Genomic DNA, 20,770 nt, shown 5'->3' with positions numbered 1-20,770 from the left:
GCTTTTTGGTGCACAGTGAAAACATTTTTGTTCCTTTGCACCTTTGAATCAGGCAAGCTTTTCTCCTGCCTTTTGACTCCTTTGCTCAGTTATTGTTTTCTGTATTTATCAACTGATTCTGTTATTTTTTGATTGGTTGGTTTTATTAAATTGCTTATTGCCTCACTTAGGGGCCCACTGGAGGCTGAAAGGCAAGATACAAATGCCTAGATAAATTATAAACAGATGTACAAAAAATGTTTTGGAAGAAGCAATGATTAAAATTTTTGAGTCTTCATCCTTAGGGTCAAGAAAGGAAAGTTCTAAGGTGTAGTATGTGTATCTTGGCAGATGTGACCAGCCTAAGGACAAGCTATAATGTTCCCTCCTACACTGGCATTACCCCACTCACTAGAACAGGAGGTGACTTATTCAGGGCTGGTGATTTATGCAGGTCCGGAGTGGGTGCTGACTATCTAGTAGTCTTTTATGTTTTGTGATTTTATAAATTTGTCCCAGTGGGGATCCTGTAGAGAGAGTGTGTGTGTACAGGGGAGAGAAGGGAGGGGAAAATCCAGTTGTTCTGAATAAAGTCTTAGTTAAACCAGGTTAAGACTACTTCGTGTTTATGAGGGAAGCAACTATAAAACAACGAGCCTCCACGATCACTGAGCACTTCTGGTCTAAGACACGCTAGCATCTGAACCAGAAAACTCTAGTGGTGACCTTCTTGAGTTTAACAATAACAAAAGCAACTTGGGCTATGTGAGGAAGCCACTTTGCTTTACCTCATGGTGGGACCAACCCTATAACCATATCATTTTTGGCAAGTCAGTCCATATCTCTCTCCACCTAACCTTCCTCACAGGCTTCCTGTGCGAATAAAAGGAAATAAATCCATGTGCCACCACTCGTTAGAGGAAGGGTGAGAGACAAAGAAGGAGGACGACTGAAACTACTGTAGCATAGCATGCTGAGAAGAGATCTGTGTTCAAATTCCCATCCAGCCATGAAGCTGGATTGGGTGACCATAGGCCAGTCAGAAAAAAAAACCCTCGCTTTCTTCAATAAAGTAATACGAAGATGTTGTGCCTGGTCTTTACAGTTCTCAGTAGCGACAGCTGCCAAAATAGTATGCATAACGTCAGGATACACGACATAGACACTTTCCACCCCTCCCATTCCCCCTTTGCTCACCTCCCGCATGACTTACCTCAGGCACCTTCTGCTCCCCTCATAGAAGGAGAGAGTTACCTCCAACAGCAGCCCCTCCCTCGTCCAGGGCTCCTGACAGACTTTCCGTCCCGCTTTTCCCGAGTGCATGATGGGAAGTCCAGAATTATGTCTGGCTCCATCATAGGAATTTGCCTACGTTTCCCAGAGAGCACAGCCAGAAAAATGTTCTTCACAGCCCCGAAGGATTTCCTCCTACGGCCAGCGAGGGCGCTCGTCCGACTTCAAACCTGCTCCCTTCGGAATTGAAACTACTACATTTCCCAAAATGCCTCGCGAGGAACCCGGAACTTGGCGAGAGGGCGGGCGATGCGGGTGTAAGTGAGGTCGGCTTCGCTCAGCTGCTCCTCCTTCTCCTGTCGGTGGAACTTGCACACCGCCGTGCAGTTTCCTCGGAGGCCGGGGGAGCGAGGAGATTGGAAAACCGTTGCCCGCCCCCAATCACCTTCCCCTCCGCAGTACCACCGGCCTCGACCATGAGAGCCGCCGCCATTTTCCCCGAGCCCGGCTGCTGCCTTCTTCTCTTTCTGGTGAGTTGAGGGAAGGGCTAGAGTCGGGAAGGCTGACTGGCGGGCGAAGGGGCCATGGGGAGAAACGGGGTGGTTCTGGGGGTGAGGAGGTCATTGTCTGGGTCTGCCACATTCTCCGTAACTATCGCCTCTCCCCACCCCAAGAAGCCGAAGCCAGGTCGGGTGTGGCGACCGCCGTGCTGTTGTGGCTCTGCCTGATAGGCTGTAAGGCTCTCGGACCCGGAATCGGTAGCCGGTGACTGGGCGGGGTCCGGCCGGGTTGGGCCCCTGCGAACAGTGGAGGCTGAAAAAGAGGCCTCTGGAAAAGAGCCCCCCGACCCACCCCCGTTGTCCACCAGACCAGCTGCAAGCACAGATCGTGCCTCTCCATCCTGCTGCCGGAGAAGAACCGTGGAAGGGAAGCGCGTGTGTGTTGCTACTAATGGTGTATATGCTGTTTATGTGCTTGCATGTTGTCTTCTGTAACACTCCTATAGTGTTTTAGTACAAGAGTACATATAAAAGGGTTCTCACTCAGCCTCTCCAAATCTTGCCTAAAGTTATTCGGCCTCTTCGGGGTCGATATGTAATGACGTTCAGGTGATATCTGGTAGGTGGGAAAGTACTATCATCTTACTTCCTCTGACCCTCTATTTCGGGCCCTCTTTCACATGAGTTAACACTGAGTCAACATAAGTTAACTGGAGATGGTCCTCTGATGTGGGATTGAATGTCCACAACTGCTCAAGAATGTGGTTAAATAATGGTGTTCTATGTACTCTGGAGAAAACTTCTTGTGTGATTCTGAATAAATTAATATCTAAAATATATGAATGTTATTGAGGAGTCTCTGCATTTATAACAAGAGACTTTTAAAAGTTAGCCTTTTAAACTATTGGTTCTTCTTTGGGAAACTAGTTGATACAGACTGTTTCTTGTGACTTCTGGTGTTCTGGGTTGTCTCAGTTGCCTGCTTTTTCATCTGTGAGCTGGTGTTTCTGTGATATTATTGTACTTCTTCTTTTTGAAAGACCTAAATATAGAGATGTGGGAGACCACTACAGATGAGGAGTTTGTCACATCTGAAAAATGAGATATTAGTCTGAAGCATGGATCTTGTAGAATCTACCTTCTTAAAGCAGGTCTGCAATATCCATGTCAGTCTTGTCTGACCTTTACAGCTGGTGTCCCTGGGTGTGTGTAGATTTTTATCTTTTAATTATTATTTTTTAAGAACCTTGTACCTCTGTCTTCAGGACTATGAAAACATGGCCCTTGATTAATGTAGGATTCCATAGTTGGCTTCCTTCTGCTAAAAATTTGGGGACACTTTCTTTAAAATTAGTAAGTTCTCAAAACAATGGGATGGGGTAGCTTATTAAGTTACAGGCACAAATTGTAAAAATGGGAATGTGGGAAAGGGTGGTCCCCACTTGAACTTCTCTCATTAGAAATAAAGCTATGATTGTACTTGCCTGTAAGAGATGAGGCTCACATTTATGTTCTCTCTCATGTGCTCACACATGCTCACTGTCCCTAATCTACACTACACTCCTAACCACATGTGCTCAGTTGTCCCATTGATTTCAATCATATATTTACTTGCAAGTAAATGTGTTTAAGAATCCACATTTGCAGAAAGTGTACTAAAGTGGTATACAGCAGATCACTTCAGCTATAGAATCTTGTAAAAATTCTTGGTGGTCCAATTTGTGCTATTTCCACTTACCAAACCAAGCAGTCGTAACTTTATAGTCTCTTCTTACTTTTGTGAAGTAGGAGCAGCAGGCAGGAGGGATCGCTAAAATAGAATTTATGGGGTTTATTGTTGGTTAGAAGTGCTTCTGAGCATGCTCGGGAGTATCACTTCCAGCAAGGGATTGTGGGGTTTCAAGCTTCTCAGCCTCATGAATTGAGTAATAGGGATGTGCGAACCAGTTCAAATTCGAACCAGGGTGGTTCGAAGGTTCGAATTCAAACCAGCCATCAGGTCCGAGCTGCAGGTTCAAATTCAAACCGAACCAGGGGGTGGTTCGATTTGAACTGGTTTGGACATCCAAAAATTGGTAGGATGGTAGCTGACACCCAGGGGTACCTGCCACCTAAACCCCAAAGCAATCGGACACTCGTACGATATTTTATGAATTTTTGAAAATTATTTTTATTTTTTTCTCATAGGGTATAATGGGACTCCAACCAGCCCATTATTCCTTATTGTGGAGCACCCATGGGTGCCAAAAACCATGCAAACCCCAAAGCAATTGGACACCCCTATGATTTTTTAAGAATATTTGAAATATTTTTAATTATTTTTCTCATAGGGTATAATGGGAACAGAACCAGGCCATATCCCCTATAATGGAGCACCTAGGGGCATAAAAGTGGGGTGGGTAGTAGACAACCAGGGGTGCCTACTATCCACAAAGTTCCAAGGCAATTGGACACTCCTCTGATTATTGGTGAATTTTAAAAGTATTTTGGAATTCCTCAGAGAATAATGAGGATTTCAGCAAATGTATAGCTTCATGTCGGGGAGAAAGGGGTGTCCTAGAGTGGAGTGTGGTGGGTGGTAGTTCCCAAGGGGGGGCCAGGAAGCTATCAGAATTATTTGAAAGGAATTGGGCAAAGGGCTGATTTTTAAGTGATTTTTGAAGTTTATGTATCTTTAAGGTTAGCAGATGAGAGTGGATGCATGGTTTGTCATTGAAAATCTTATATGCTGCCAAAGAATCTACACTCAGAACACTTCAGAAACAACAAAACCCAGTACCCCATGGGTTAGCAATCCATGGGGGTGGTTGGCACCCTCTTTGCACTAGATCACCACTCACTCTGGGCCACCCCAGCACTCCACAAGTGGCTTTAAGGTTTTTCTCCATAGCCAAGAATGGAGGTTTCAGCATAATGGAGGTTTCACCCATAACTGCACTTGGGGGGTGCTGGCGTGGCCTAGAGCGAGGGTGCCAACCACCTCCATGGGTTGCTAGCCCATGGGGTACTGGGTTTTGTTGTTTCTGAAGTGTAGATTCTTTGGTAGCATATAAGATTTTCAATGACAAATCATGAATCCACTCTCATCTGCTAACCTTAAAGACACATATACTTCAAAAATCACTTAAAAATCAGCCCTTTGCCCAATTCCTTTCAAATAATTATGATTATGATTATGGTTTGGGTGGCAGGTACCCCTGGGTGTCAGCTACCATCCTACCAATTTTTGGATGTTCGAACCGGTTCGAAATGGTTCGAATTCGAACCGAACCAGGGGGAGGTTTGAGCAAAACAAAACAAAACCACCCCCTCCTGGTTCGAATTCAAACCGAACCGGACAAACTGGTTTTGTGCACATCCCTATTGAGTAAGGGTCACAGAGTGAACCACAGGGTCCGTTATTCCCCAGTGAAGAATAGATTCTGCAAAGTGTTGTGAGCCTTTTGCAATGGTTCTTGTTTTTTTTGGGGGGGGGGAATTCCTTGAGGAGTTCTTGAGCATTCAACAGGAATACTGGAAAATAGGAAACTTATTAATCTTTCCTATTTCACTTTCTACCAAGTTAGAATTATTTTTTTTGTAATATGTTAAAACAAGTATATATACAAATATTCTCAATACTAGCATCTAGGCTCTATCACAGGACACGACTGGAAGAAGTTATTTAGTGCTTGTGACTTGTGTAGTCCTCTCATAAACACACTTTCCCAAAACATATTAAATATGAGTTTCTGTGGGTATTATTCTTAAAATATTGAACAAAGCACCAATAACTTGTTCTAAATGCCAGCGTGGTGTAGTGGTTAGAGTGCTGGACTAGGATCGGGGAGACCCGAGTTCAAATCCCCATTCAGCCATGAAACTAGCTGGGTGACTCTGGGCTAGTCACTTCTCTCTCAGCCGAACCTACTTCACAGGGTTGTTGTGAAAGAGAAACTCAAGTATGTAGTACACCGCTCTGGGCTCCTTGGAGGAAGAGTGAGATATAAATGTAAATAAAATGTAAATAATAATTGGTATATTGACTGAAGTGTAAAGGCAGTGGTTAAGTCAAGTTTAGAGTATCTTAAAGTGACCCGTGTGCTTTTATGCTTTAATAGGCATATGTTGCTTTGTGCAAATAAGTATTTGCCTATACTCCTGTGGCTACATTACTCAAGGGAATTGTGTGTTTCATTTACCTACTCAAGTTAATAAAAAGAGTAGGTACAGATTCAAATGTGTTTGATCTTTTGTGTGCAGAGGTCAAAGGAATTATTTTTAACTAGTAAAGTATGTTTGTGTAGAAACCCGTCCATTCTTTTCCTAGGTTGGCAATGGTATTTATAGACCACAAGTGAATTTTAGCCCGTTGAAAAACGGGCGCTAGTAATGCTTTCGGCCCCCGCCGCCGAACCTCCCAGCTGCCCGATCCCACCATTTGTACAGGAAAGAGGAGCTCGCCAGCAGAGCTCCTCTTTCTGCAAAGGCTCTTCTCAAACTGGCGCTTTGAGCGGAAAGGACGCCCTTTCCGCTCAAAGCGCCAGTTTGAGAAGAGCCTTTGCAGAAAGAGGAGCTCTGCTGGCGAGCTCCTCTTTCCTGTACAAATGGTGGGATCGGGCAGCTGGGAGGGCGGTTCGGCGGCGGCATTTTTCAGGGCCAATTTGGCCCTTAGTAATTTGGCGGGGGGACGGGAATGGTGGGATCGGGCCCCAAGGTTTCCCCCCCGCCTGGCTTTACTGGCGGTGCCAGGCCTCGGCGGCGGCTCCGCCACCACCTCGGCCAGCTTCCCCGCCGCCTCTTCCCCCGGCGCCTCTCTCCTTTATTTGCGGCGGCCGCTTCTGGCCCTGCCGCCGCCTCACCCGCACTCCCGCCGCCAGTTGCCCCATCGCGGCCACCGCCACCTCTGGCCGTGGCCACGGCTGCGCCGCCGCCTCTCCCGCACTCTCCTCCTGGCGTAGGCGGCGGCCACTTCTCCTTCTCCCGGCCCCAACATGGCCGCCGGGTCCTGCCATTCGTGCCTCCCTTGCCCTGTTCTGGGCATGCCCAGAACAGGCCAGGCACGAACGCACGCTTGGTGTCCGTCCACGGACGGACACCAAGCGTTTTATTAGAGAGGATAGGAACATATTTCAGACTATCCAAACTTTCTGTATGTTAATGTTGCTGCTGCTGCTTACTCTCAAGTGAGGGAAAATAGGTCACAATAGTGAACCACAAATATTCAGTGGAGTCATCTTCTGATCCTTATCATCTTGCCTGATATAACCACAAGTGATGTGCAAGAGTGAAGCCCAGCAAAGTTGGTGAATAGGAGATTGACATGAAAACTTGTTAGGAAAGTGATATGTTTATTAAGTCTTTAATTTTTGTCTCTTAATCTGCTAAATCCTGTGAATTGGTACAACAGAAGGGGTCCCTTTAGTATATAACTTCAGACCAGTGCTACCTTTGGCAGATGTCATTATCTCCACAAATCTTCTGTTACAACCAGCCCATTACCACTTCTCAATCAATTGCCTTCTATAAGATAATTATACCCACAGAAACTCTTCTTGCAGCATTTGCCAATGGATTCTCTGTATACTTCCTATAGAGTTAAAGTCGACATATTGCTGAAATATGAGTAATTATCTTTTTGGTGGAGTGTTTCAGTTAAAACATTAGTATTCCTTTTATAAATGATCTTTAGTATGGGATAACATGAAATCAAGAAGTAAATTCTGGGTTCTCTAGTAACTTTCAGCTTTATATTTGAGTTGATACAAATGAACAGTGTACCTGGTGTCCACACATCTAGCATTAGCCGCCTTGTGAGCAGAACACCCAGCGATTGGATTTTTCAGGGTGTTTTTTCCTAGCAGCTAAAACCTTTTCTTCTAAAAATGTTTCTAATGAAATGTCAGCTTAATGCAAACATATCTTAGAACTGAACTTATATTCCTCTCATAAAAGGTTGTATTTGGGGGTTTTTTTTGGTAAAGTAAACATCTTTGTTGGCCATTGCAATAGCACAACAGTTAATGTTCTTAAGTTAAGACTTGGGCCTGAAGGGAAGATAAGTAAAAATCACCCCTTGTACTTTTCAAGCAGTAGGACTGTGGTAGTCTGGAACTTGCACTACTGCATGTGCACAGTGCTACTCCAGATGTCCTTGATTGTTGCATAAAATTCTCTGGCAAATTTTAATGGAAGCCAATGCAATATTAAGCAAGTTCAGCAATTTCAAAGTTGTAATTATATCTAGAAAATGTGTGAGAAGATACATACATTTTGTTGACTTATTGGGTATTCCATTAAAATTTCTCTACATAATGCTTTGGATTCGTTTTAGTATAACAATTAAAGCACATAAAGTGGCTTTATTGAGTTCCCCCTGCTCAAATATTTTAGTTCTGCTGCTTGAAAAAAACTTTTGAGATAATAGTGTGGGAAATTAATATGGTGTAGGATGTGGGGTTTTTTTTACTGTATTTTATGCCAATAACTCTAGTAAATGATTGGTATCTAGAAGTACGGTTCACAGATTTGAACTTGTCCCAAGTGCCATTTTGTGGTCTATGTAACTTCCACTGGATTTAGCTGAAAATCATGCCATAGTATGTTGTACTTGGCAACATCTGTTTGCATTACATGATGTTGACAAGGCATTGGGATGAGGAGTGCACCATGAAATGTAGCTAGACTGTTATTCAGGGTGGAACTAGACATAACTGCAGATTGGTTTCTTCCGAATATGGGTTTCACTGAGCCACTGTCAAGTGTGCAGGACAGTGGTGCTCTTACCCCTGGACTTCAGGGCCAATGTCCAGGGCTTCCACACCCCATGGGGGGGCCCAAATCCTCTTTAAACTGTCCCAGGTGGTGTGGTCACTGCCGGCCTGCACTACACTGGGTGGCCAAGTGTGATTATGACCTGTGCTGGGTGATTTAACAACAGAGGGGGGAGTGGGGAAAGAAAAGTGTGGGATCGGCATATGTCAAGTTGTGTGTTGAAATGTTTCTGTTCATATTTGCACAAATATACCCCAGGTATTAAAAGTAAGGGGTGTGTATGTGTGGCGGGGGATGATACTTAACTTGCAGTGGGCCCTCCAAAGGTCTTTAGGTCCTGGCTCCAAAATTTCCTAAGTGCACCTCTGGTGCAGGAGGAATGTCAAGTGAAGAGGCAGGAGGATCTGCTTAGCTGGACTTATTTCTGAAACCGCATGGAAGGAAAACGGTGGGTAGAGGAAGGATTTGACACCTCCTGATTTGGCACCACTTATTCTCTTGAAATAGCCCTGCTACTTGCACTTCACGGCAGTTTGATAATCTGTTTGAAGATTCTGTTCTGGTGCTGTTGCATCTAGCTCTTCTGTTGTGCTATGAACTTGACTTATGGCAGGCTTGCTGAAAAGGAAGGCCAGGTCTGACTCAATACTGGATTTGTTTTACTTGCCTTTTTAGTTAGAACTTTGTCCCTTTGCACTTCAGTGATACTTTGGCTATATATACTTGTTGGAGAAAGAATGAGTTTCTTTTTGGGCTTGGTCAGGAGAATTACTCCAGAAATGTTTGTCAATAGCAGTAGAAGGGGGCTACTGATGATACTTAAATGCTGCATGAATTGCCCCACCACCTCTCTCTCTAAAAAAGAGAAATACATGCTTAAAAACACTTGGCTTCATTGTTGGGGTTATTTTGCACCCCATAATCATATAACTTGAAACAGTGATTTTTCAATGTTCTGAACACTTTGCTGTACAACATATCCATAGTATATATGGGGTGAATATGTACCCCAGTCAGTGTTAGTAACTGCGGTCAGAGCCACCCCACTTTTTATTTATTTTTATTTATTTAACATATTTCTATACCACCCAAAACTTGCATGTCTGGGCAGTTTACAATTAAAAATCATTTAAAAAATTTAAACCCAGTATTAAAAAATTTAAAACTATAAATGAAAAGCATGGGTGAATAAATGTGTCTTCAGTGCCTTTTTAAAAAGTTGCCAGAGATGGGGAGACTCTGATTTCAACAGGGCTGAGCTAGATAGACCAATAGGTCTGACTCAGTATATGGCATGTTCCTGTGTTCCTATTCCAAAGTCCAGGGGTAGCAACATAGAGGGGCAGTTCCCACCAGACGAGTTGGTGGCAACCGCAGACAAACCTCTCCAGATGATCTTAACAAACAGTAGGGCATATGGTGAAGAAGACGTTCTCTGAAATATCCAGGGCCTAAGCTGTTTAGGACTTTATAGGTAATAACCAGCACCTTATATTTTGCCTGGAAACTTATTGGTAGCCAGTGTAGCTCTTTCAGTACAGGAGGAATATGGTCCTAGATGACCCAGAGATCAACCTGGCTGCTGCATTCTGGACCAAAAGCAGTTTCCAAACTGCGTACAAAGGCAGCCCCACATAGAGCACATTGCAGTAATCCAGCCTAGAAGTTACCAGCATATGTACCACCGTTTTGAAATTGTTTGTTTCAAGAAATGAACACAGCTGGCATATCAGCCAAAGCTAATAAAAAGCACCTCTGGCTACTTCCTCAACCTGGGACACCAGGGAGCAGTTCGGATCCAGAAGCACCCCCAGATTGCTTACCTGTTCCTTCCAGGGGAACATGACCCCATCCAGTACCGGCCGATCAAAATAATCTCCCGAGTTCCGACCCCGCACAGGACATTGCAGAACTGGAAAAGGTGCAGAAGAAGGCAACCAAGATGATCAGGGGCCTAGAGCACCTTTCTTATGAGGCAAGACTACATCATCTGGGGCTACTCAGTTAAAAGACGTGATAGAGGTCTATAAAATCATGCATGGTGTGGAGAAAGTGGATAGAGAGAAATTCTTCTCCATCTCACATAACACTTGAACCAGGGGTCATCCCATAAAATTGATTGCCAGGAAATTAAGGACCAGCAAACAGAGGTACCTTTTCACACAACACGTAATCAACTGGTAGAATTCTCTGCTGTAAGATGTGGTGACAGCCAACAACTGGATGGCTTTAAGAGGGGGTTGGATAACTTCATGGAGGAGAGGTCTGTCAATGGCTACTAGTAGGAGGGCTATAGGCCACCTCCAGCCTCAAAGGCAGGATGCCTCTAAGTACCAGTTGCAGGGGTGTAACAGCAGGAGAGAGGGCATGCCCTGAACTCCTGCCTGTAGGCTTCCAGCAATATCTTGTGGGCCACTGTATGAAACAAGATGCTGGACTAGATGGGCCTTGGGCCTGATCTAGCAGGGCTGTTCTTATGACTGCTGGTCTCAGTGACAGTGTGAGTCTGAGCGATCTTGGTTGCCACTCAGTTGCCTTCCCCAATCAAATATTTTAAGTTCAATTTCTTGGCTAAGTGTGAGAAATTCATACAGTAGAGGTGTGCTTGCTTTTTTAACTGTATAAATAGGTTAAATGATGGCAAATAAAATCACAGTCTAGGGAATCAAGAAATCCTGCATAATAATTTTGGGGAATTTACTTTGAATGGCAAATTTGCATTGGAAAATTTTACAGAAATTTTTTTTCCAATTTAAAAATGTTTAGAAAACCCACATCTGTCATCTGCAAACATCCTAAAACGCCATTCTTCTTAACTCTAGAACTGCCTATACACATTAATGTAACATGGTGGATATTGCTGCTGCCTTTGCAAGATTTACCGTTTGGATTGGAAGCAATCCAGACTAGATCAAAGCTGATAAGATGTTTTTCTGTGAACACTCTAGGATAAATGATTGATGTTCACATGTGGATGAATGCTAGTTGTCTAGCACGTCAGCTGGCCTATAAGAACAGCATTGGATGCCCTAAACAGTTTCCTTTTACATGTTGCAGAACACCACACAGGTTCAGATGTTATTTCCTTTGCCAAAAAGAGAGGGGAGTGAGGAATGTAGGTACTTCGTTTGCAAAGCACTTCATTCATTGCTGATCAGTGCCTTTAGATGCTGATGACTGACGGACTTGCTGAGACATTATGCAATATTGAACTATTCCGATGAGCAAAAGAAGTAAGTTGGGAAATGGAGAGTTCTTAACTTAGTGTTACTACAGATATTCTGTAGTTTAAACAAATTTGCCTGTTCGAGATGTAACATGGATCCAGGAGCAGAGCTGTAATAGGGCCCACATATACCAAGAACTTGTGCTGCCCTTCCTCGGGACTGTTCAACTAATTTTGAAGGACTGCCTTGCTCACCCCTTTTCTTCCTTTTGGTGCGGTGCGGTGCACTGCTCACCTCACCACCATAGGCACTTCACAGCCTGCCCTGCCCCCGACCCCGCGGTGGCAGCAATATACTCCCTGACCCAGCAGCCTTTGGGGAGGCTGCCCTGCCCCCACTGCTCAGCTGGAAATCCTATTGGGTTACAAATCGACCTCAAGAAACACATGTTATCATGGCTTTAAAACTGCACAATGTAAGGTATAAGGATGCTGCAGAGTCCCAGCCTGTCACCATCTCTCTAGTTCAAGTACATAAATGGCTCTTAGGTTGGTTACTGGTATAAGTGGCTTTCAGAGTCGTCTTCACAGTATTTAACTACAGAACATCTATAAGATAAGGAAATTGGGACTAAGTCTGGAGCTTTCAAGCCCTTTCCTCCTTGCTATGTCTAGAACGTGATTGGGTGTATTTATTTATTGATTTGATTTCTATACCACCCTTCTGAAAATGGTTCAGGGTGGTTTCATTAAAATAAAAACATATAAAGCCAATTAACAGTTAAAACATTTAAAACTGTTTTAAAACCCTGGAAAACCAGGCCAAGCATTTACAGTTTAAAAACCCTGGAAGGCCAGGCCAAACAGATAGGTCTTAAGGACTCTCCTGAAGGCCAATAATGAATTCAGATTATGGATTTCTGCAGGGAGTGCATTCCACAGCCCAGGAGCAACTACAGAGAAGGCCCGCCTTTGAGTCACCACCAGACATACTGGTGGTAACTGGAGCTGGACCTCCCCAGATGACCTTAACATGCAGTGGGGATCATGTAGAAGAAGGCGCTTTCTAAGGTAACCTGGACCTAAGCCATTCAGGGCTTTAAAAGTAATAACAAGCACTTTGTATTTTGCCCAGAAACATATCGGCAGCCAGTGCAACTGTTTCAAAACAGACATAATATGGTCTCTCCGGGTTGGCCCAGAGACCAGTCTGGCTGCTGCATTTTGAACTAACTGAAGTTTCCGAACTATGTACAAAGGCAGCCCCACATAGAATGCATTGCAATAGTCAAGCCTGGAGGTTACCAGCTGATGCACCACTGTTTTGAGATCATCCTCTTCAAAGAATGGACTTAGCTGTCGAATCGGCCGAGGCTGATAGAAAGTACTCCTTGCCATAGCCTCCATCTGAGGTACTAGGTTGAGGCCTGGGTCCAGGAGTACTCCCAAGCTGCGAACCTGCTCCTTCCAGGGGAATGTAACCCCATCCAGCACAGGAAGCTCTAACGTATCCCTCAAATTCCGAGCCCCCACAATGAACACCTCTGTCTTGCTTGCATTCCATTTCAATTTGTTATCCCCCATACAGCCCATTACTGACTGTAGGCAAGCATTTAGGGGATGGATGTCATTTCCTGATGATGAAGATGAAAAGGAGAAGTAGATTGGGGTGTCATCAGCATACTGATAACACCCAGCACCAAAACTCCTGATGACCTCACCCAGCGGTTTCATGTAGATATTAAAAAGCATTGGTGACAGAATGGAGCCCTGAGAGAGTCCATATAACAGCTCCCATTTTGAGGAGCAGCGGTCACCAAATTCCACCATCTGGAATCTACCTGAGAGATAGGAGCAGAACCACTTCAAAGCAGTGCCCCCTATCCCCAACCCACCCACCCCAGGAAATCCAGAAGGATACCATGTTTGTTGGTATCAAACGTCACCAAGAATTCCAGAAGAACCAGCAGAATCACACACCCTCTGTTGATTCCCCAGTAGAGGTCATCCATCAGGCCAACTGTCAAGGTCTTGACCGGACTTGGCTGCACGCTGTCGACATATAGTTTGATGAATGTTGTTTTTCAGCAGGGAGTAGCTGACTGACGACGTGATTTATAGTGCAAGCCACGAGAGCTCCCAGCTGGCAGGGATATAAGGCTTATCAGCCCTCTGCAAGAGGCGTTTGCTTTTCCTAATAGTCTCCAATTGATCCCTGCGTCTCGTGACACGCCGCTGTTGGGGAATCAGCGGGGGTTGGTTGCATAGCTCTTCTTCTGATTGGTCTTTCACGATTTCTGCTGCCTCAGGTTGTTGTGCCTGCTAAGAGTCATTATCCACAGCTGTTTCATGAACACTGACAGCCCGGCTCTGCCCCTCAGACACGCCTGCATTGCCTGGAAAGTTGACAGCTTCCCCTTCCTCCTTGCTATCGGAGATCGAGGGCGTGACACCAACCAAGGCTGTCTCAACCCCATAGCCAACTCTAAAGCCAGTTTGAAATGAGTCTAGATAATCAGCTTTCTCCAAAACTGCCTGGAGCTGGTGGGCCACCACCCTCTCAATCACCTTGCCCAACCAAGGGAGATTGGAGACTGGCCTATAGCTATCCATTGCTTAGGGGTCCAGGGAAGACTTTTTAAGAAGCGATCTAACCATTGCCTCCTTCAAACAAGGAGGCACCCTTCCCTCCCTCAGTGATGCATTTATGATATTAACTAGGTCACCTCCAACAATCTCCCTGCTAGATAGAAACAGCCAGCTTGTCCACATCCTCAGGAGTCACTGATTGACTCCTGAGGATGGTATTAAGTTGATTGCAGCAGCCATATCTTAATTTTTAATCATTGAGTTTCTTCAAGATTAGATAAAAATCAGATAAACAAGCTGTTCAACTTAGTCATTTTTCTTACCTTGAGTCTGGGAACAGGTGGACCAAAAAATGCTGTAGAATTCCATAGGTTCACAGCAAGCATTAAAGTCCACAAATGCAGTACATATGGAAGCACCTCCTTCCCAAAAGATGCATATGCATAGTGGTGGTTTATTAGCAGCATCAATTAACACTGCAGTAAACAGGAGGAGAACGCATAAGGCACTTCTGAACACAGAGAGGACTTGTCTGGCACCGTGCATTTAGAAACAGACCATGCCTCTTTGAGGGGATGGGCCTCTTTTTCAGGACTATGGTGCTAGATGATAAACAGATTATACAAAGTTATCCCAGAGTTCCAAATGTAGAGCTAATAATATGTTAATGGATTCTATCATTCCCAGAGAATATACATTAAGGGAAACCTCTGACTTTTTCAACTTTTTTGCTCTTGAATGTTCTGTGGTTAATAAGTCAGTATAAAATTATAAAAAAATTATAAATGTGTTAAACTATGTTGCAGTCATCTAAATGCCCAGTATCTTATTTAATTAAGCTTCTGTTTGTTATAGCATAATTCTAAAATTGTTCTGAAAACCATGGGTTAAAGTGTCCTCCTAGCCTTTACTGCTAACTCGTATCTGAAATGTGTTTTCCTACATGGAGGTTTTTAGTTAATTCCCATGGGACTTTTCACTAAATGAGTGAAAGAAAAATGGTTTGTTTTACAAAGGTAATTATGACAGTATGTGGTGCATAGGGCAAGCAGTAAGGGGTTCTTTCGTACTAATGATCCATTAATTAGTGAAGGCAGCTCAGCAAGTATGTGGGCGCCTCAGGGATTACCTCTGATTGACACTTTAAAGCTGATTTAGTTTTAAAACTATGTAATTACTATCTGATGGAATTCTTTCCTGCATTAAAGATTCAAGCTTATATATTTGCAGGTTTTTATTATAATCACACCCATAGTTCCATATGTAAGCATTGCTGTCTTTATATTTATTTAGCACATTTGTATAGCACCCAAAACTGATGTCTCTGGGTGGTTTACAATAAAACAATACAAATAAAACATAATAAAAAGGTTAAAACATTACAATAAATTAAAATTTAACACAATATTAAAAACTATTAAAACTGTAAATCTAATTAAAGGCCTGGGTGAACAAATGTGTCTTGCTTTTTTAAAAGTTGTCGGAGATGGGGATGCGGAGCGGATCCCAGAGCCTCGGGGTAATAATAGAGAAGGCCCATCCCCGAATAGCCACCAGATAAGCAGGTGGCAACTGCAGACGAACCTCTCCTGATGGTGGGAGGATAGCTGGTCTTGTGGTAGCAAGCATGACTTGTCCCCTTAGCTAGCAGTGTTCCCTCTAAGGTGTACACATGGGTGTGCACTCACAAATCTTTTATGTCCACTCAGTGAATTTTAGATCCCGCTCAAGTTGAATCATGAAGGCCGCACTCTTTTGCACGATATTCTAATTTTTCGAGTTTCACCTGTAGATAATCAGTTTCCTCCAAGACTGCCTGGAGCTGGTAGGCCACCAGCCTCTCAGTTACCTTGCCCATCTGTAGAAGGTTGGAGACAGCCTATAATTGCTTAACTCTGAGGATCTTATGCAAGCTTCTTCAGAAGATGTTTAATACTGAATGCAGTTCCTCTGTACCATCTGCCCAGACTGGCCAGTTTGAAATATTCAGGATTTCAAACTGGAATTGATTCACTTAATGTTGGGAGAGCTACAGTTAATGCTCCACATTTACGTCAGTTTTGAGATAAGTCTGGAAATGTTGGGATAGTGTATTTCATGTGCTATATTAAGCATTGCTATTAATGAAGCCAACTTTTTGGACTCTTTTCAAAATTTGAATCTTGTATGCTTTTGTTGCTGTCCTGTAATTAAAACCATTTTCTACATCTAGGGCACCCCATAACCCAATTGCCTCCGTGCTACTTTTAAAAACATTCTGAAATAGCTACACTCTTATGAAATCTACAGTAATTTTTGCAACACATTATAATGTTGGAGAAGGCTCTACCGTTAAACCATCCTTATTGCATCAAATGTCATTATTGTAACAACAAATACTTATGTGGTTTAGGCCAGTTTTTTAACTCTTACTTTATTAATCTTTTACTTTACATTGTGCTTGTTTTGTTAATGTTGTGAGCTTACTTAGTAGTTGGAAACTGTATCAGCAGAGAAGAGATTATCTGTTTTCAGTGAGTATATGGGCCAATTCAGACATAACTCTAAACTGCAGTTAAGCATAGCCGAGTTTGGCGTTTCTGATTATCTGAGTGTGGGATTCCTTCCCAACTGCTGTTTCATTAGTGCCTCAAAAGCTCAATGTGAACCTTTCAGTTAGAAGTTGGTAAGGTTCCTGAAACTTCAGGTCCGCTGGCCCTATTGTATCATTCTAATTAGGTGCCTGCTATAACCTGGGGTTCATGGTGAAGCTCCTCCCACAACCATAGAGAGGGCGGCTAAGAGTAGCTCAGAATAGCATGAGCTACGACCCTTATTGGCTGTTTCTCAGAGTGTATGCTCTGCCTTCTGCTGCCTAGCAACTTGTCACCTAATCCTTCCTTTTACCACCTGGCAACAGTCATGCCACAAACCAGAAATCACCTGCAGTCGCTTTTAGTAGAAAGAAAAAATGAACCTTGTTCACTTGAGTGTGTGTTTTGTAGCTTTTAAACTGTGAATGGGGAATGGTGCTTGTGTGCTGGCCGATTGGGGAAGACAAGGGATGTGGATTATGTGTGATAGTGGGCAGGGTGCTGGTCCTTGGGGGGCATAGACAAAGCTTGGGTGTATTGCACAGTGGGCAGAGTCTGGTTGCGTTCTGAGGGAATGGGGGGTGGGGTAGATTTGCAGGACCAAGGGAGGGCTGGTTGGAAGTGGTGCGGGGTAGGGGACTGGATTTCCCATACCCCTGGAATGAGGAGATATGAAGCCAGGGTTTTTTCCTCTCACTTGGTGTGCCCTTCTTGGTTTCCAGCTTTGTACACGGTGGAAACAGTTTCAAACTTAGAGCTAAGCCATGTGATAGTTAGGAGGAAAGGGTTTATTGGTTTTTACCCTACCAAAGATGGCCACCAGATAAGACACTCAGTCTAACATCTGCTGCCATCAAAATAAGATCTTTAGCTGGTGTGACTGGTTCCACTCCCAGTCACGGAACCCTCTGTCTTTCAGAACTCAGTAGTGTGGTAAATAAAATGGGCATAGGTGTGAGGTGGGACTAAAATGATGGACATCAGTAAAATACTAGTATTAAAAACAAGAACAGGTTTACTATTATAAAAGGTTGCAAAAAAAAAACCCAACCCACCACAGTTCAGGAACTGTTGAAAAGTTCAATTGGCAAGAGTACAAAGTACAAAATATAAAACACTAGTGTTTTTAAGCCCGTTAAAATAATGGGCGCTAGTAGACCTTTGGGGCCAGCCTCCTCCTCCTCCATACCACCTCCGCCGCCTCCACCCGGCTGGGCCCACCGCCTCCTCTGGCCGAGGCCGCGACTCTGCCGCCGCCTCGGCCGCACCGCGTCCTCCTCCACCCGGCCGGGCCCACCGCCTCCTCTGGCCCCACACTCTTGCCTCTCTCTCGCCCTCCCCGCCCTCTCAGCCTCCTGCCCAGTCCCTCTTCCCCACCCACTCCCTCTTGCCCTTTCCCCTCCCCCCGACCCACTCCCTCTTGCCCTTTCCCCTCCCCCTGCATTTTTAAAAGTTGGCTGCTGTCGGGAAAATGGAGGGCTTTAGGGCCCAGCGGACGCAGGCAGCCGAAGGCACTAAAAAGAATAGAGGAACTTGGCTGGGGCAGCCAGCGGTGCCTCTTGAGAGCCGCTGCAGCCTCCGCGGCTCCCTCTTCGCTCGCTGCGCTTTTGCACCTGGGGAGGGTCGCCGCCCTTGCAGGAGCCGCCACCACCATGCGGGAGACGCTGTTCAAGGACCATTTCTGGGTGAGTCTGCAGCGCGGGTGTCAGTCCGGCGGACAGCCAACACTCCCCCCATTCCCACCTTCTGCCCCGGTATTGGGGCCCACTGCGGGCTGCCTGCCCACTGCCGAGCCGGCCCCACAACCACCACCTGCCGCCGCCGCCACCATGGGCCCCAGTTGCCATCGCGCCCCACCCCCGTTGCTCCGCCGTGGCAGGCCCGGTTCCGCTGCTGCCGTCTCTGCCCTCCCCGCAGCCCTCCGGTCCCGGCCCCAACATGGCCGCCTGGTGCCTGCGGCCGTTTCTCCCTTGGTCCGGTCCATCCGGTCTGGCTTCTTCTCGGCCCGCCGCTCTCCTGTGGCCTCGGCGGCTGGGCCGGGCCCGCTGCCGTCTCTGTTCCCTGCCCCAGTCTCGGGCCGGGCCGCCTCTGTCCCCCCGTGATTTTCCCTCCTGGCCCTGTCTCCTCCTCCCGGTCCCAACATGGCCACCTGGTGCCTGCGGCCGTTTCTCCCTCGGCCATTCTGTGCATGTGCTCCGCTCATGCCCAGAACGGCCGAGGAAGACACGGGCGCAGACACCGAAGGACATGGGCGCACACCCAGGCACTTTATTATAGAGGAAGAAGCTTTCTAGCCTTCTCTCCCAAGGCCTAGTAGGTTCCAGTAGAACCAGCTCCCTCACTGTTACCTTCCCTAGCAGTTTCTGTCTGATGCGACCTTGCTGGTGTTCCAGCCTTCTGGTTCACACAGTGCTCAGCAGCACTCCCTCTCCCACATTATTCTTCTCCCACAGCCGCCGTCCTCTTGACTGTCCAACGCTCCCTTTTAGCCTGTTTCACATTAACCAGTAGTGGAATGTCCTCTCTTAGACAGCCAGAAACTTCTGTCTCTGCCTGGAGACAACCAGTCACAACACCATGTAGCTTTCCCACCAAACTCTGCAGCAGACTACTTTTACCTCAGACTTGGCTGTAAGAGGTTGCTACTTTTCAACCCTTCAGAGCCTGGAGGGGACGCAGAACAAATTAAAGAAAACATAATGGGAAGGAGTCATTCCTTCAGACACATTGATGTCTTGCAATGCAAGCAGCACTGCAAGTGGTGGGATTGAGCTTGGGAGCAGTGTTCCCTATAACTGAGATTCCCAGATTTTGTTTACTACAACGCCTAGCATTTGACTGGGGATTCTAGGAGTTTTAGTCAATATCATCTGGGAATCCCCGTTAGAGGGAGTAGTGCTCAGGAGGACTAGGAAGAGGGAGGGATGACTCTAGCTAGTGGGCGGAGTAACAAAACCACAGTGACTGGATTGACTGTGTCACGATTCTCAGCTTCAGCTGTTAACTTTGGGTACACCTACTCTCTACTAGCCACTTAATGGCACAGCAGGGAAATGGCTTGACTACTAAGCCAGAAGCTGCCGATTCAAATCCCTGCTGGTATGTATCCTAGACCAGTGTTTCTCAACAGCTGGTCTGCGGACCGCAGAGGCTTGAGTGCTGGTCCGCGACTAGGAAGGCAGGGCTCCCCGAAGAATAGGCTTGTTTTTCAATCCCCAGTAAAAGCTTGCACTAAACATGCCGCCATCCCGGTCGGGTCCGGGTTGCCATCGCCCCCCTTACTCAACATTGTTGAGTAACACAGTTTCCGAGGCTCCTGGAATGTCAGTGGCCAATAGGGGTGGAGCAGGGGCAGAAGAGCTCAGGGAGGTGGTGTGTGGCAGGAACCTGCATTTTGTCCAGCTTGCAAAGGGAGAGAAAGGGTGCCTTTTAAGAAGGTCCCTGGAGGAGGAGAGAGGGGAGGCGGTGGGCGTGTGTGGCGCTGTATAAAAGCGATCCGGCAGCTGCGCGCACCCGGCAGTGCCGCCCCTTTGCTCGCATCAGGCGCCGCTTCTTAAAAGACACCCTTTCTCTCCCTTTGCAAGCTGGACAAAATGCAGGTTCCTGCCACACACCACCTCCCTGAGCTCTTCTGCCAGGAGGAGAGGGGAGCACCTTTCCCCGCCTTTTCTTAAGCCTCAAAATCTCCGTATTAAAGGCAAACAAGCCCAGCTCCCCTCCTCGTCTCTTAGCAATAGCCATCCATCCCGCCTTCCCCCCGCTCTCCAGCCCCGCCTCAGCCGCAGCTACTACAGCAGCAGGGACGGGAGTGGACATTTCTGCTGAGTCCCGCCCCCTTCGCGCTTCCTCTGGCTTGGGGCCGCCACAGCGAGCCAGCCCTTGCATGTGCAATCGCCTCTTCAGTGTAACCTTCCCGTCCCAGCAAAACAAGCAAACACCTTTACAGAGAAAGAAGGGGAAAGTCTTAAGATTCCGCG

The 20,770-nt window shown here is 45.9% G+C and overlaps 2 protein-coding genes across 12 annotated transcripts in view; one reads left to right on the top strand and one right to left on the bottom strand.

The window, feature by feature from the left end:
• INVS (inversin) overlaps positions 1–1,498 on the bottom strand; it is a 210,454-nt gene extending 208,956 nt beyond the window's left edge. For all 8 annotated transcript variants that reach the window (XM_053262830.1, XM_053262833.1, XM_053262831.1 and 5 more), the window contains exon 1: positions 1,193–1,498. The gene's annotated coding sequence lies outside the window, so the exon portion shown is untranslated. The remainder of the gene's footprint in view (positions 1–1,192) is intronic.
• A 3-nt stretch (positions 1,499–1,501) lies between these two features.
• The window catches only part of ERP44 (endoplasmic reticulum protein 44), a 73,131-nt gene continuing 53,862 nt past the window's right edge, over positions 1,502–20,770 (top strand). For 2 of the 4 annotated variants that reach the window (XM_053262839.1, XM_053262840.1), the window contains exon 1: positions 1,502–1,742. In XM_053262839.1, coding sequence (XP_053118814.1) covers positions 1,689–1,742 — 54 coding nt within the window. In that variant the 5' untranslated portion in view covers positions 1,502–1,688. Of the gene's footprint in view, positions 1,743–1,886; positions 2,150–20,770 lie in introns of all 4 variants that reach the window. The other 2 variants (XM_053262844.1, XM_053262841.1) reach the window with 2 other exon arrangements.

This window comes from Hemicordylus capensis, chromosome 6 (genome assembly GCF_027244095.1).
Source record: "Hemicordylus capensis ecotype Gifberg chromosome 6, rHemCap1.1.pri, whole genome shotgun sequence".
NCBI classification, from domain to species: domain Eukaryota; kingdom Metazoa; phylum Chordata; class Lepidosauria; order Squamata; family Cordylidae; genus Hemicordylus; species Hemicordylus capensis.
The sequence above is the reverse complement of the archived record's forward strand: the minus strand, read 5'-3'. Positions and strand labels throughout refer to the sequence as shown.